Raw genomic sequence first — 15,722 nt, forward strand, 5'->3', positions numbered from 1 at the left:
AATATTCCAATATTGACCACATACATCAATATTATCCATTCCTTTTGAAAGTTTGACAGCTTCTTCTAATTTCTCTGCTGCTGCTTGGTAAAAAGTAACTCGTTCACCCATTTTCTGCTGTTCTTCTGCCTGCTGACCACGGTACAGTAAAGATATACACGTGTGGTATACCATCTTGAATTTTACATAACGTTTCCAATTCTGTAAAAAATTACATAACAAAAATCATGTAACTGATAATTCGATAAAATTTAAAAATAATTACATAAAAATAATTACCAAAGTCTTCTTCTATTGCACATTAATTCACATTTTCTAATAATTTATAAATACAAAATATAGTTTATTGTTGTCATGTGAACTATGAAAAAATAATTATGATGAGGATAGTTGCTACTCACCGAATAGATGAGATGCTGTGTCACAGACAGGCATGGCAACAAGCGTGTCACAAAATAAGCTTTCGGCCAACAAGGCCTTTGTCAAACAAACACACACACACACACACACACACACACACAGCTGGCTTCAGCTGCCAGAGACTGTGGTTGTGTGTGTGTGTGTGTGTGTGTGTGTGTGTGTGTGTGTGTGTGTGTGTGTGTGTGTGTGAAATATAAGAAAAGGTTATATACCAACTAAACATCATGTTCTTTTATCTGATGCCACACAATTCAAGAATTCTCATGATGTATCAGTGCAAGCACTTAATTTATTTCAATGTGCCAAACCTCCCCTGCCAAGTATTATGTAGAACACAACCATACATCAGTACACAGTGAAACTGATCAATTGCTGACATAATTTCATTCACCGAGATGGCATCAAAGTTTTGAATAAATGTCATTTTTATGGGATTTTGTTGCACAAAATGATATTCAGATCCATCAACAAATAACGCAAACAAGACTAAGGGAATATACACGACAGGTATGTTCAAGTATACTCGACTAAAGATGTCATTTCGCATTATGCAAGTGCTGATTCTGTAATAGACTTGGTACAGTGAAATTTTTTGCAAGCATGATTCTTTATGGTATCAATGATACAGTAGACATATTAGGAACATACTGTAACTTAAATTTTTTTCTAGCTGACTTTTCATTTCACAAAATTGTGTGTGTTTCTGACATTATCAACCAGATGGCAGTGACAATCACCCTCTTAGATTTTGTTTGTTCTTTCCATTATAAAAGAATGTGGGCACTGTTTGCTTCTTGTTTCAGAGTTATCTTAAAAATAAAAACTGAACAACATCTATCAAGTAACACTATGTACTCCAAAAAATGTGTAGTTAATACTACACAGCTACAGTGAACACTTATAGCATAATAAAACAGTATAACCAATGTCCTCATTATTAATCTGTTAGAATTAAATAAGGTAACATGCATGAAATCGATGACAATCTACTGATATGAACTAACAGCGAAAACTATTTGGAAGTGGTGAACACACTGTGATTAATAGAAGTTTGTGCCAGACCAGAAATCAAATTCTGTTTTCTTCCTTTTTGTGAGTAGTCCCCTTAATTGTTACACTATCTGGGCATCCATTCAGACCTGATTCAAACATTCATTATCACTTATGTTCCCTCCTATTTCCTTAAATATCAGTTGTCACAACATATTCATTACATAGGAGATTCAGCACATCTGAACATTTTCTGATGTCATTATTTCATATCACAGCATCTTCAATGATTTCATTCCCACTGCCTCCATTCATTTCATTTCAGCAAGTTTACTTGAATTAGAAAAATAAATCCTTGTATCAGGGTAAGCCAAAGGCCTCCACCAAATCTGTTCTCCTGTAGCTGCAGTCCCGCATACTCTGTGGAGAACCACTACAGTGGTTGGTTGGTCGATTTCAGGGAGGGGACCAAACAGTGAGGTCATCGGTCCCATCAGATTAGGGAGGGAAGCCGGCTGTGCCCTTTCACAGGAACCATCCCGGCATTTGCCTTAAGTGATTTAGGGAAATCACGAGAAACCTAAATCAAGATGGCTGGACACGGGTCTGAACCATAGTTCTCCCGAATGTGAGTCCAGTGTGCTAAGCCTTGCGCCACTTCACCAGGTCACTACAGTGAGTGAGTGGTAATCACTGAGGGAAATATAACTAACAATGAAAGTTTGAGTCAGGTCTGGAGGCATGCTCAAATAAGCTAACAGCTAAGGCAACTATTTGCAAAATGCACAGATGACAGTTAAAGTACTGGTATGACAAATTTTCATTTATGAATTTATTTGCTTCCAATGACTGATAAACCATCTTTCTGTGTAGTTAATCCCTTATACCTGGTAAACCCTCATTCGAGATAAAAATAGAAATTGCATTCATAAGATCATTTGTGCCTGTGCAAAAGATAATAGGATTTTTAACTGTATTTACCACTTTCTATTGCTCTAACAGTAAAACTGTCAGTTCACAGATCGTCGTCGTCCTCCTCCTGCACATGTTACCACATTCACCCAACTACAATATGACACTAAATATAAGGTAACTACTTTCTTTTGACAAGGCTCCTTGAGAAAGTGTATTTTTACATATTCTGACTAGTCAAATTTAGAAATTGTTTCATATCAGTGAATGCATACTAGCTTTGAATTCCATGACATATGCAGTTGGAAAATTCCTCTTTATTTCTATTGCCTTCAGCTGGACAATTTCTTGCGTAATCAGAAGTCTAAATTACATTTATCTCACAGATACTGAAAAACTTGCTGCTCCAATTCGTGAAACCTTTCTTGATTTGGTCTCCTGAAATAGTGATGTGTGGAACTGTTGACTTTGAATTTATTCTTCATCTGATGCCACCAACAAATATTCACTTTGGGATATCAAATTTTCTTCCTGCTGTATATTTGTTTGTGACTTTTGCTTCAAGAACAGCCATTGACTCAAAATTAGTGTTGTATTTTCTAGATGAACCAATTGTGAACTCTGCCTTTCTACACAAATTCACAGCTGTGATTTGCATCCATTGTCAACTGTTGCAATTTACCACTCTTACAGCTTTAAGCAAACTGAATAACAACAATATGTTATTCTCTCGGCTCCCTAGCACTGAATCAGCAGAAACGGGACCACTTCAGCCTAACAGTACACTGTTTCATTTGTTGCAAACCTCAAAAATCAATACTGCTGTCTACAGAGTTCAACACCAAAAGTTTTGGGTTGTTAGGCTGATTGGAATGAGTTCTGATGACATGTCACCTCTACAGTTTCAGTGGGAGTAAGGGTAGGAACGATCTGAGATAAGAATAACTGAAAATTAGGAGTATGAATGTCAGCCTCGACAGTATCTACACTTTTAATACTTGTGAATAAACTATTGTTGTTTTTACATGATACATGAATTTCATTCCTTTTACTGATATATGACGGAGGGGGAAGGGTGGGGGTGGGGGGGGGGGGGGGGGGGAACTGGAAAATGCTGAGTAATCAGCTAGTTATGGGATGAAGTCAGTCACCAGTGAGCTGTTAGTGAATAGCAAGGCATTGTTCAGCATCTACTATGGGTCTTACCTGTTTGTCCAGTGAGTTGTAGCAGTAAATATAATATGCTCAACACTGATTTAAAAAGTTTCTCAGACTTTATTCCAGATAACAAGTCACTTTCACTCCTTATTTAACACCCATATGTTAGACACACATCTGTACAACTGTAACAACATCACCACCATAATAGTGGTGGCTAAGGTGAGCGGCTGATCCAGTAAACCATGTCGAAATGCAGACATCACACAAATACCTTCGTATTATGATCTGATACTTTTTCGTGCAGCCACGAAGTCAAACAACGAAAAAGCCTGTTTCATAATAATATAGCGGGGTCGTAAGTAATCAGAAAGTGGGCTCAAACAATAACAACAAACAACATTCAATTGACAATTAGCAGTGAGAGGTAAGAGGAGGATGGCAGAATGCACAAAGATCACGAGGGAAAAAGATACCTGAGACTGCTGCTTTCAGTTTTGAAATCTGGAAAACTTAACCATCATTGAACAGATATGCATTCATTGACTTTCATGAGAAAATATTCGGCAGTCGATATGTACATGAAAAGCAGAGAACATTTTGAACTCCTGTTCTTCAGAGAAGAAAATTTGAAATACACAGACACAAAAATACTTGCAATGGCATGGTACAAAGTTCATGTGTACATTCGTATCTCCAAGTCTTGAGGACGGAGAAGAGTTCAAAAGCAATTACCTTTCTATTGTTTTGTGATTACTAACCTCTCAAATTTCTTTTAAGATGATGCCACTTCTAACAATCATGGCTTCTACTGTGTCTGGAACTTTTCGTAAACCAAAGATTTAGCTTTCGTTGCATTCATCAATGAAGATTTCTTCTTCATTTTCTATTACATGTTTCATTTTTGCAAATTTATTTACAAGGGCAACACAATCTTTCTTGAAGTGAAGTTGCATACTAAATACAAACCTTATATATTTTTGATCCTACAGTTTCTGCAATGGAACAGTCATCTGCACCTCCTTGTTCAAGTGTGTTGAGGGCTGAGCTGTAATAATCTACTATCTGAACAGCCACTTTTGCTGAAAAAATTGAAATATAGCTGTAAGTTTTATTATTAAAAGAAACAGATCACTAGAAAGAGAAGGCAAAAATGGCTAGCAGCCTTGAGCGGCAGAGGGGAAAATAGGGAGGGGGGGGGGGGGGCGGGGAAGAGGCAGCTGGGAGAAGGATTAATTTAAGACAAGTCCAAGGATCTGAAAGTCATAAGAAAAAAATAAAAAACAGAAACAAAATGAAACTGTGTTACCCTGTGAATCAAAATTCTACTGTAGAACAAATTAGAATGGGATTGTGAGAGAGGTAAATACAAACATCGACATAATACAGAAATTGTTGAAATCAAATGGAAATTTGTTGATTTGTTGAGAGCAATTAGTTGTAAAGATGACAAAACCCCTCTGTGGGCTGAAAACACCTTGTTAAAACCAGTTTGCACACCTAACAAAGTCAGTTCAATAGCCAGTAAAAATAACAAAACTGAATATGAGAATAGCATAAGTATACATTTTGGTTTCAACGTTCGCTTAATGTATGTTAATGGTTGCCACTGTTTCCCTATACTATACATCAAAATTTGTCTGTTCATTCAGTTTCATTCTGGAACACACACACAATGTTTCTGACATACAGCATTTACAGGGTGTTCCATTCCATTTATATGATGACCACCTGCCTGGGGAATTGCAAGCCGGCCACAGAAGTTGCGCCTGCTGATTGCATGGGTCCCACAGGGCCACACTCCCTTTTTCTGTGTGTTTTAGCCTGAAGGCCTTACAGACAAACACACCCAGTCGGTCAGCGACATTCGAGCAATGAAACAGGCATCACGCATGTAACAGTGAAGTTCGTGAATGCAACAATGGCAAGAGCCACAACAAGTGTTTATTTACGATTCGTGTGTGCTGACAGTGTCTGCTCATACTGTTCAGAGGCTGTTTGAACAGAAGTTTCCAGGTGTTTGAGTTCTGAGTCATGATGCAATTCACAAATTAGTGAACAAATTTTGTGAAACAGGAAGTGTTCAAGACAAGATGCTTAAATGACAACGTACAGTGCTCACAAAAGCTTGTCTCGATGATATTGCATACAGCCTCAGGGTGTATATGTGGACAAGGAAAAAAAATTCCTGCATTTTTTCCGGATTTCCCGGTTAAAAATACACTTTCTCCCAGGTGAAAATACACTTTTTCCGTGTTAAGTGACAGTATATTCTTCCTTGGCACTGTAAAAGTCATCAATCCTTTGAATGTTTATGGCTTTATATACCGATGTAGAATTTCCCGGCACTTTAGAAAACGAAACTCAGGGGGAAATACATGTTTTGAAAGACCTTTGATGTGCAGCAACATGTACACTGCTTATTTTCGTATTACGAAGGTATAAATTTGAATTATACCAAACAACGCATGTCATTTTCCGAAGCATTGAAATAGAGATTGCGATGCGCTTTTGTAAGTGTCATACCTCATTCACGTCATCTCGCCAGCTGATGACAGCAATAGGACATGTGATGTAGTCAGCCAATAGCAAGATCACTCTTAATTAGTGCGAATACACGAATAAGAAAACTTAATGGCTTAAATTAATATACATAGCATTCACGTGTAATATTGGCCTCAAAGATTAATAAGTTGGAAGAGAAGCTAAGCTTACACATATAACGTTGATCATTTTTGCGCGTGTTACACTTTAAGATACATCACACAAATGTGCCAGTAAAATTTTTAATAATGACGCAAATGTCTCGTCTTCTGGGCTCGAAATTCTTCTAAATGGTCGTCCTCAAAGAGTTGTTTTTGAAATGAGAGTCAAACGCTTTGTGATTTAAGAAATTCATTGTATATTCTCGCACACAGTTCATCTTGCGTAAAAGGAAATCTGCTTTGAATGTAACGCTTTTCAAACCACTATTCGCAATATTTTCCCGCGACCTGTTAGAAGTAGGTTCGTTTCAGCAGTTGCAAGAAAGCGCCAGATAACTGGTATCACCGCGATTGCACAGCTACGATGATGCAGGAAGCCCATATGTTCGTACATGTAAAACATTAAAAGATCTTACATTATGTCATAAAAGAAACAAGACATCAAAGGATACTTCAAGAGTGCCGGGATTTCGAGAACCATACCAAAATGCATAATTCGGCTTAAAATGCACATCCATATGTATATTTTCTTGGAGTACCAGTGCTCATGTTCAGTTCTTTATTATAGCATAATGCTGTGGCTCCGATGAGATCGACACCAGCATCGATATGCGTTCGTCTTTGGACTCTTAGCATCGTCTTTGGCCTCTGAACATTGTCTTTGGGCTGTTCCTCCATGTTCAGTTCTTTGTGAGCCTTGCATGTGTTTAGGTGAATAAATGAACTATTGCTAAATGGGTGTTGTTTGATGTAACCAAACCGAACTTCTCCCTCACTGGTGACCCCGAGTTATAATGTCTTCTGTTTTTGCTGACCTCCGCGTTGGTTATTTTTGTGTGTATTACATCGACACAGCATTCTAACAATGACTTCGGCCCAGCGCCTAACACAGGATTTTGTGATTGACATGCATCATGTTGCGGGCGATGTACACCCACCAGGAATGCAACATGATGCCTCACACTACATGATGCTGTCGATTTCGGCAGATGTTTTCGAGCCTGCAACAATAAGTGAGGTTAGGAGTGCGCATAACTCCGGCTATCAAACGTCTTTGTTCCCGCCCACATGTGCCCTCCCTCATCGACTGTGCAGTTACCTCTTACGGATCTCCATGCAGTGCGGGACCAATGCCGATTTCTGCAAATGCTTCGTCAGACAACCTACTACCGCCAGGACGAAGATTTGCCATGCCGAAATCCGTGCAGTACCACACGGATACCTGCCATGTGGCCGGAACTGCTTCGTCCACAGGTCAACTTCCTCAGCATCTGACCAAGCCCGTGCCTGCCTCGGTTCAGCATCAGCACATGCCTTCCTACTTTGATACCTCGTCCTGCAACAGGAACAATTACTTGTTATCTGTGCCTGACCCCCATCTTCATCCCACCGCTATGCCTCGGTGTTTTGTGTCACGACATTCACCTTATCCGCACACCGTTTTGAGTGGAGTGACTATGAACAGTGAACTTTCACACACCCCGTCCCATGTTCGACATAATTTCCCACACTGTGCTTCTGGACAGCCCGCACCTCAGCAGCCTCCCTGCAACATAGGTGGCCCCGGCTCTGGTCATACATCGAGCTTTCCGCGGACTAACATGCGTTCTCAAACTTTGAACTTTTTCTCACCTGTCGCCACCGCGCCGGCTCCAGTCGAGCTTCTGCTACTGTTCTCGGCACATCTCGGTGCCTCATCCCCATCGGTCTTCCGCGACGCATCAATCCAAACACACCCGAAATGTGTTGAGCTTCCGCAACTGCAACTGACACATTACAGTGTGTCACCCGCGTCGGACTTCCGCGTTGCGACGGATCGCGCTCAACCACAACGTGTCACCTTCACACTACGACCCGAACAGCCGTCGTTCCACATCCCCTGGAGGAACACTCACCTGGAATACTACAGCAACAACAGCTCGATTCAGGCAGTGCCCCGACGAACTCAACTCAACCTGTTCTTCTGAACATTCTACAACACTTACCGACGCTGCCGCCGTTTAATCCTGACAGAGCAACAACCTGGTTCAAAATTGTGGACGAAGTGTTCAACCATTACAAACTCGACGTGTCAACCAGGTATCTGTGCCTCATCACCCACCTGCACGACCAGGAGGACTTGATTGCTGACCTGGTTGACGCCCTGGACTCATCTACCCAGTACACTCTAGCCAAAAAGACAGTTCTACGTCGGCTTGCACGCTCAACTGAGGTAGCAATACAGCAAGTGCTCCACGTTGAGGGACTAGGCAACGACAAACCTTCCCAGCTCTGGAGAAGGCTACGTGCCCTGGTCAGCGCCGATCTATTCTCTGACACAGCTCTCCTCGCCATCTGGTCAGACAAACTATTGGAACATCCGCTTTGCTCTGGCTCAAAGGTCTCCTGAACCTGTAGAGCATGGAATGACAATCGCTGAAAAGCTACACGATGCATCACTGCTCTATTTCGCCAGCCACTGCCTACCTGACAAGTCTCAGGTTCAGGCTCATTGCCCTGTGGCCGGACACGCCCGGGGCCGTACTGTGTCGACCGTTCCGCTCGCTCTGCAAAGCAGTAAACAAGCAACTGGGATGTCACCGGCTCCCCCCTCCTGCAACCGAACCTGCTGTGGCCACTGAACATCGGCCTCCGCCACTGGCAACGAACTTTCCGCAGGAAATGCAACCGCACTACCCGTACTGTTACTTCCACACACGGTTTGGTGAGGCGGCATGGAACTGCTGACCACCCTGCTACTTCCCAAACGCCACTCGCTGGTAGGTCCGGGTGCCGCCTCCTGCACACAACATGATAGGCACCCCCCAGTGCTCCATTCTGTCCGGGAACGACCGGATAATTGCGGACGACTTTACATTAAAGACATTTCGTCGAGATACCTTTTCCTAGTGGAAACAGGCACCGATGTTTCGCTGCTGCCTATGTCCTTAGTGTCGTCGAACATCCGCCTTCATCATACTTCACTGCAAGCCGTGAATTCAACTAAACTACAATGGTTGGGTTCAACTTCCCAAGTCATCTCTCTCTCCGCAAACTGCAAACTCGAGTGGACTTTTTTAGTGCGCGAAATTGACAAACCTATACAAGGCATTGACTTCTTGCGACACCACAAAATTTCACCGGATCTAGTGCGAAACACCGTGTTTCATCATTCGTCCAAGACTCACTTCCCCTGTGCTCCGTCGAGCACACATAAAGGGTGCTGACAATATAGTTGCTGATTTCCTTTCAAAAGTCGACGCTGTCCATTCGCTGTTAGACCTCTCTGAACTGCCTAACCTCGAACCTGTTGACGATGAAACACAAAACCTGATTTCAGACTCTACTTCTTCACTACACTTCGTCCGCAACACCTTCCCTGGCATTTCTGGTGAGATCTGGTGCGACGACAGTACGGGGACGTTACGCCCCCTCATCCCAACCACGCTCCGTTGAGCTGTCTTCAATGCATTACATAATTTAGCCCACCCCAGAGTTCGAGCGTCCGCCTGCCTCGTAGCAGAGCTACTCGGCATTCGTGCGATCTATGAGGAAGACCTCAAAGGCACAATAGCAGAGTTCGTATACGGCCAGAACATTGTTCTCCCTGCCAAACTTGTGAGCCCTTCTGCTTCTCTCCCTCAGTCTGACTTACCTTCCTTCGTGGACCGCGTCAGACGCCACTTCATCGACCTCCATATCCCTCCGCCTGCCAGCCATTCCCGCCCTAAGGTTCACATCCCGAAATCTCTGGACAATTGAGTGACCACATGCTCCCCACGTCAAGCTTACCTACGATCATGCCCTCGCCATCGGGCCCTTCGCTGGTCCCTTCGACCTCTCCACTGTCGCCTGCCTCGCCCTGTCGAGGTCTTTCATGCCCCGCCATCTTGAACGTACCCTCGCTTGAGGTGTTTGTGCCTGTCCCCCCAGACATAATCCACGACATCTCAATAATACTGCACGATTATACACTGTTCGTCGTGTGTTTCTCTTCATCCTGTGCTCATGACACAGCTTCCACCATTCCCTGCCACCTGGTGGAATGTGTTCCCCTCCCGCCCGATGTCGACCTGGACATGCTTCGTGTGTTCGCCACACCCACCGGAGACATCATCGTCATCGCTCCGTTCCACCCGCAAACCGCCGTCCTGCCTGTCGCTGCACGACCAGCACACCAAGTACAACGCCCGGCTCGCTTCAACGACTTCCAGGTTCAGTGGCCGAACCTTCCTTCACAACATCCACCCACACAGCTCCCCGATGACGCTGTCGAGCTGACCGTGGTCCGGCTGCTGCGGACCACCCCTGCCGACCCCTTAGTTACCCCCCCCCCCCTCCCGGCCTCTCAAGAGTAGTCCGTACTGCGGAGGGGCGGCAGGAGGGGGGGGGGGGGCTATGTGGCACTGATGAGGTCGACACCAGCATCGATATGCGTTCGTCTTTGGACTCTGAGCATTGTCTTTGGCCTGTTCTGCCATGTTCAGTTCTTTGGGAGCCTTGCATGTGTTTAGGTGAATAAATGAACTATGCTAAATGGGTGTTGTTTGGTGTAACCAACCCAAACTCAATGCCATACGTGCATCTGAAATGCAGGGAACAGTGGAAACTAGCCAATAGTGTGAAATCAAACACTTTGTTTCAAATAAATTGACTGCCTCAGTAGAAAGGATTGATAAAAGCCAAATCTCTTTTGCAAACCGGCAAACATAACTTCATTGTTCTGTAAGGCGATTAATGTTTGACTGCCAAAGTTGGAAATAAAATCTGAAACTATTAACAGATTTTAGCCTGCTATAATTATGCGAATGTATTTTAATTCATTTGATAGCTCCCAGCCACAAAAATCCGTTTTGTTATCATTTAAAGTGAGAGCAGTAAACGAAGATGAAACAACAAAATCACTGAACGTAAACACAATTCACGTGTAGACGACCCACCTCCCCACCACAACTCGGACTGCTCTGTGTACCAGCCCCGGATCTACGATATTTCCGAACAGGGGCAATATTAAGTAGTGGCGCTCAGCCACTTTTCCGTAACCAGAAGCGGGAGAAGGTACTACTCATATGCAACTCAACTGTGCATGTGCAAGAGCCCGCCCGCAACTGTTCAAACCAATCTAATTTAAACAGTTGTCATGTCACGCTCATCAGAGGCAATTTGTTGCTATAAAGCATTGCATAGAGTTCCTAAAGCCTTTGACACACTGTTGGCAGACGCTTGTATGAGCACTGTTTTGTTATTGTATATGGCACATTTCCTTTGCAACTTAAGTTTTATTTTCGTCCGTCCCCCGCCCGTTCATGTTTTGTTGCTGCAGTAGCAGGATACAATAATATCCTTTGTTAGAGTATTGGTTCTTACCAGTCAAAATCACAAAAATTTAACTGAAAACTAAAACAATGAAAAATTTCCGGGTTTTTCCCGGTTTTCTTCCGGATGAAAAAATTCCTGGGTTTCTCCCAGATCTCCTGGTTGTCCCGGGTCGTATACACTCTGAGCCTGGAAAAGTCCCCTGAAAAGTTTCTTCCTGGATGTCTTTCACAGCAAACACAAATACTGTGCACCTCTGTACAAAGAGGTGCTAAACTGTTTGGGCTAAGGCTCTATAAAGTATGAGTAGTACAAGAACTTTGACCTGGTGTTCCTGTGCACAGGCTTAAGTTTTGCAAATGGGCTTTAAAACAACTGTGGGATGGTGAAATGGATGCTTACCTCATTCTGTTTTAAGACAAGGCTTGGTTCCATTTACATGGATATGTTGATTCCCAAAACTGTCGGCATTGGAGTGCAGATAGATCTGCAGTGCTTCATGAGGAACCCCTTCATGATCAGCAAATAGGGGTATGGTGTGCAGTTAGTGGTGGCGGGATAATAGGCTCAATGTTTTTAATGACACAGTTACAAGTGAAAGATATGTGCAGAACATTTTGCGACCGTTTTTTAATGAACTGAGAGAAAGATAATGAAGCTTCGCATTTTTTCACAGGATTCGGAAAGGGCTCATATGGAAAATGTTTCTTCACACGCAATTCTCAATGTGTTCAATGAAAGAGTGATTAGTAACAATATCTGGTCAGCAAGAAGTCCTGATTTAACTCCATGCAATTTTTATTTGTGGGGTGCATGGAAGGACAAAGTGTACACAACAAATCCTCACACAATAGAGGAACTCAAGGATGAAAAATATCCGTGAATCAATTAATTCAATATCTCAGAGAGAATTACACCGTGTGATTGATAATTTCTTGAGTAGATGTCAGAAAAGCGTGGAAAATAATTGCAGGCATTTCCAGCATCTCCTTGTGTGACATGGGTGAGTACAAAATTTATTTGCTTATATTTTAAATGTAGTCATGTTGTAATGCTGCAATAGATGGGCAACACAGCATCTGACTGCCGTGCAACAGAGCACTCACTGCCCGGCATCTAGTGCGTGCACAGGTGGTCATCAGATAAATGGAACACCCTGCATATACTGACTTCGATATTACAACTTCTGGGACACGACAGAACAAAATGATAAAATTACGTATTTCTCTAGCCTTACTTTGGACAGGGCACTAAATTTCACAAAGGATCCCTCAAACTGATATTGCCTAGAGTCCTATAGATGAAGACTTAACAACTAAATGCAGCCATCCTGGTTCAGCTAAAACACAACCATCTACTTTATTCTTTAGCTCTTTCTTTTACTATGCCTCTCTGCAATTTCTTTCTTTGTGTCTATCCAGTTTCACCACTGTCCCAACACTACAACTTATGTCCTGTATTTATCTTTTCTTCCATTTTTTCGCTCCTGTCAATTTCCTTTGCAGACTTTGTGGTTCTTTAGTGGATATACAGGCAAGAAACAGATGCACTCCATGAAAGAGAATTCAGATATTAAGTTATTCTACATCTAATAAAAATAGTGGAAGTAATACATAACTTAATTTGTTGTAATTGCAGAGTCAATTGCTAACAGTAAATCTGAATGTTTAAATACTATATATACAGATACAAAAGTTTACAATTCAGTCTTTTTCAATATAATGACAATTCCACACATGACGAGCTCTGACTGGTGTGAAAGTCTGTAAATGATACTAAATGGCAAACACACAAAATGGGCTCTGTGCATTGATGTTTCAACTTGAGGAGCTCTGGAGAGGGGATGTTTGGACATTATTGGTAGAGCGTAAGCATTGGTGGCAGTGCTCTCATGCTGCAGTGGTGGCTGTAGGAAACGTGGTGTGACTGTGGTTGCATGTTTTAAAGTGTGGCTGACCAGATGGTGGCCAATACTGCACCTCCTCTGTCTTAAAATCTTTCTTTGCTATTTCTTCATTCCATCGATTATCTTTTAATTTTTTCTGTCCAAAATTACTCACTTTTCATTCAATATTTCTCCTCACATTGCATATATCCTCCTCAATAATGACTAAAATAAAAGCATTTAGTTTCTTCCTTGCAGAAGCTACGTATCACCTTTTATTAAGCTGACTGCATTTTTTGGTGTTTTTATTTTATCAGAGCTTCATATACCCATGTAGTCATATTAACAAATTGTAGCAATGTGTGCCAATGCCTCAATATGGACTGGCACAGCTGCATGATAATAGATTGCCTGACAAAAGAAGTAAGGCACCCACAAGGTATGATCAGATGTCAATGTAACTATATATACATAGATACTCTGTAAGTCACCGTACAGTGGGTGATTGAGAGTATCCTGTGCCTTCCCTACTACTTGTCATTTCAAGCCCTTTTCTACTTGCAAACAGAACAAGGGAAAAAGACTGTCTGTAGGCCTTTATATGAGCCCTAATTTCACATATCTTACCTTCGTCGCCCTTACGCACAATGTATGTTGGCAGCAGTAGAATTGTTCAGCAATCAGCTTCAAATGCCAGTTCTCTAAATTTTCTCAATTATGTTTTTCGTAAAGACTGTTGCCTTCCTTCCAGAGATTCCCATTTGAGTCCCCGAAGCATCTCTGTAACACTTACGTATTGTCTGAACCTACCGGTAACAAATCTAGCAGCCCGCCTCTGAATTGCTTCGATGTCTTCCTTCGATCCGACCTGGTACAGATCCAAAACACTTGAGTAGTACTCAAGAATAGGTTGCAGCAGCATCCTATATGCGATCTTCTTTACAGAAGAACCACTCTTTCCCAAAAATTCTCTCAATAAACTAAAGTCAATCATTTGCCTTCCCTGGCACAGTTTTCACCTTTGTTCCACCTCATATCACTATATCACTTTGTGTTATGTATGGATATTTAAATGACTTGACTGTGTCAAGCAAGACACTAGCAATATTGTATCTGAACGTTACAGGTTTGTTCTTCCTACTAACTGACACTAACTTACATTTTTCCACATTTAGGACTAGCTAATATTGATTACACCAACTGGAAACTTTGTCTAAGATGTCTTGTATCTTCCTACAGTCACTCAACTTTGACACTTTACCATGCATCATGGCATCATCAGCAAGCAACCGCAGATTGCTGCCCATTCTGTCCACCAAATCATTTATGTATATAGGAAACAACAGTGGTCCTATCACACTTCCCTGTGGCACTCCTGACGATACCCTTGTCTTTGATGAACACTCACCGTCAAGGACAACATACTGTACTGTACTATTGTTTAAGAAGCCTTAGAGCCACTCACATACCTATCAATCTGTTCTGTATACTTGTACCTTCATTAACAGCCTGCAATGGCGCAGTGTCAAATGCTGTTTGGAAATCTAGAAATATGGAATCTTCCTGTTGTGCTTCATTCACAGTTCTCAGAATATCATGTACAGTAAAGTATGTATCATGCGAGAAACTACATACACATACACATACACATTATCGGGTGGGCATGTACGACAGCGGATCAAATATAAACGAGATTTTATTTTTTATTTAAATTCATTTATTGAAAATCTCAAGGCAATTATAATTTATTTTTCCACATAGTCTCCTGCTTTGAAAATGCATTTGTCCCAGCATGTGGGCAGCTTTTTGATGCCCTCATCACAAAAAGAACTGGGCTGTATCACCAGCCAGTTGCACACGAAGTCTTCCACACTCTCGTTATCTTCAAATCATCGCCCTCCTAGAGCTTCTTTAAGTGGTCCAAATAAACGGAAATCACAGGGCGATAAGTCCGGGCTGTAAGGAGGATGATCAAGTGTAGTCCAGTGCATTTCCTGTAACTTGTAGATAGAGCTGCAGCATGGGGTCGCGCATTGTCATGGAGGAGGATGACCTGTCGAATCGATTGGTCTCGTCTTTTGCAACTCTTGCCTTGTTCAACAGTTTGCAGTAGTAAGCAGCATTGATTGTGCATTGCCCATGCAAAAAATTAATCAGCAAAATGCCTCACTGATCGAAAAAACCGTTTAAAGAACCTTACCAGCTGACAGTAGAGTCTTGGCTTTCACTGGTGCTGCCTCCTCTTTCCTCCGCCACTCCTTACTGACTTGTTTGGATTCTGGAGGGTAGTGGTGAACCAGTGTTTTGTCACAGGTGGTGATCCGACTAAAAAATGCATCACCTTCTTCCGAAAACCT

The 15,722-nt window shown here is 42.2% G+C and overlaps 1 protein-coding gene across 3 annotated transcripts in view; it reads right to left on the reverse strand.

Moving 5' to 3' along the window:
• The window catches only part of LOC126481221 (tyrosine-protein phosphatase non-receptor type 23-like), a 158,706-nt gene that overhangs the window by 86,656 nt on the left and 56,328 nt on the right, over positions 1 to 15,722 (reverse strand). For all 3 annotated transcript variants that reach the window (XM_050104825.1, XM_050104824.1, XM_050104826.1), the window contains exons 5-6: positions 4,450 to 4,562; positions 25 to 201 (exon numbers count right to left, since the gene is read on the reverse strand). In XM_050104825.1, coding sequence (XP_049960782.1) covers positions 25 to 201; positions 4,450 to 4,562 — 290 coding nt within the window. The remainder of the gene's footprint in view (positions 1 to 24; positions 202 to 4,449; positions 4,563 to 15,722) is intronic.

Source organism: Schistocerca serialis, chromosome 5 (genome assembly GCF_023864345.2).
Source record: "Schistocerca serialis cubense isolate TAMUIC-IGC-003099 chromosome 5, iqSchSeri2.2, whole genome shotgun sequence".
Lineage (NCBI taxonomy): Eukaryota > Metazoa > Arthropoda > Insecta > Orthoptera > Acrididae > Schistocerca > Schistocerca serialis.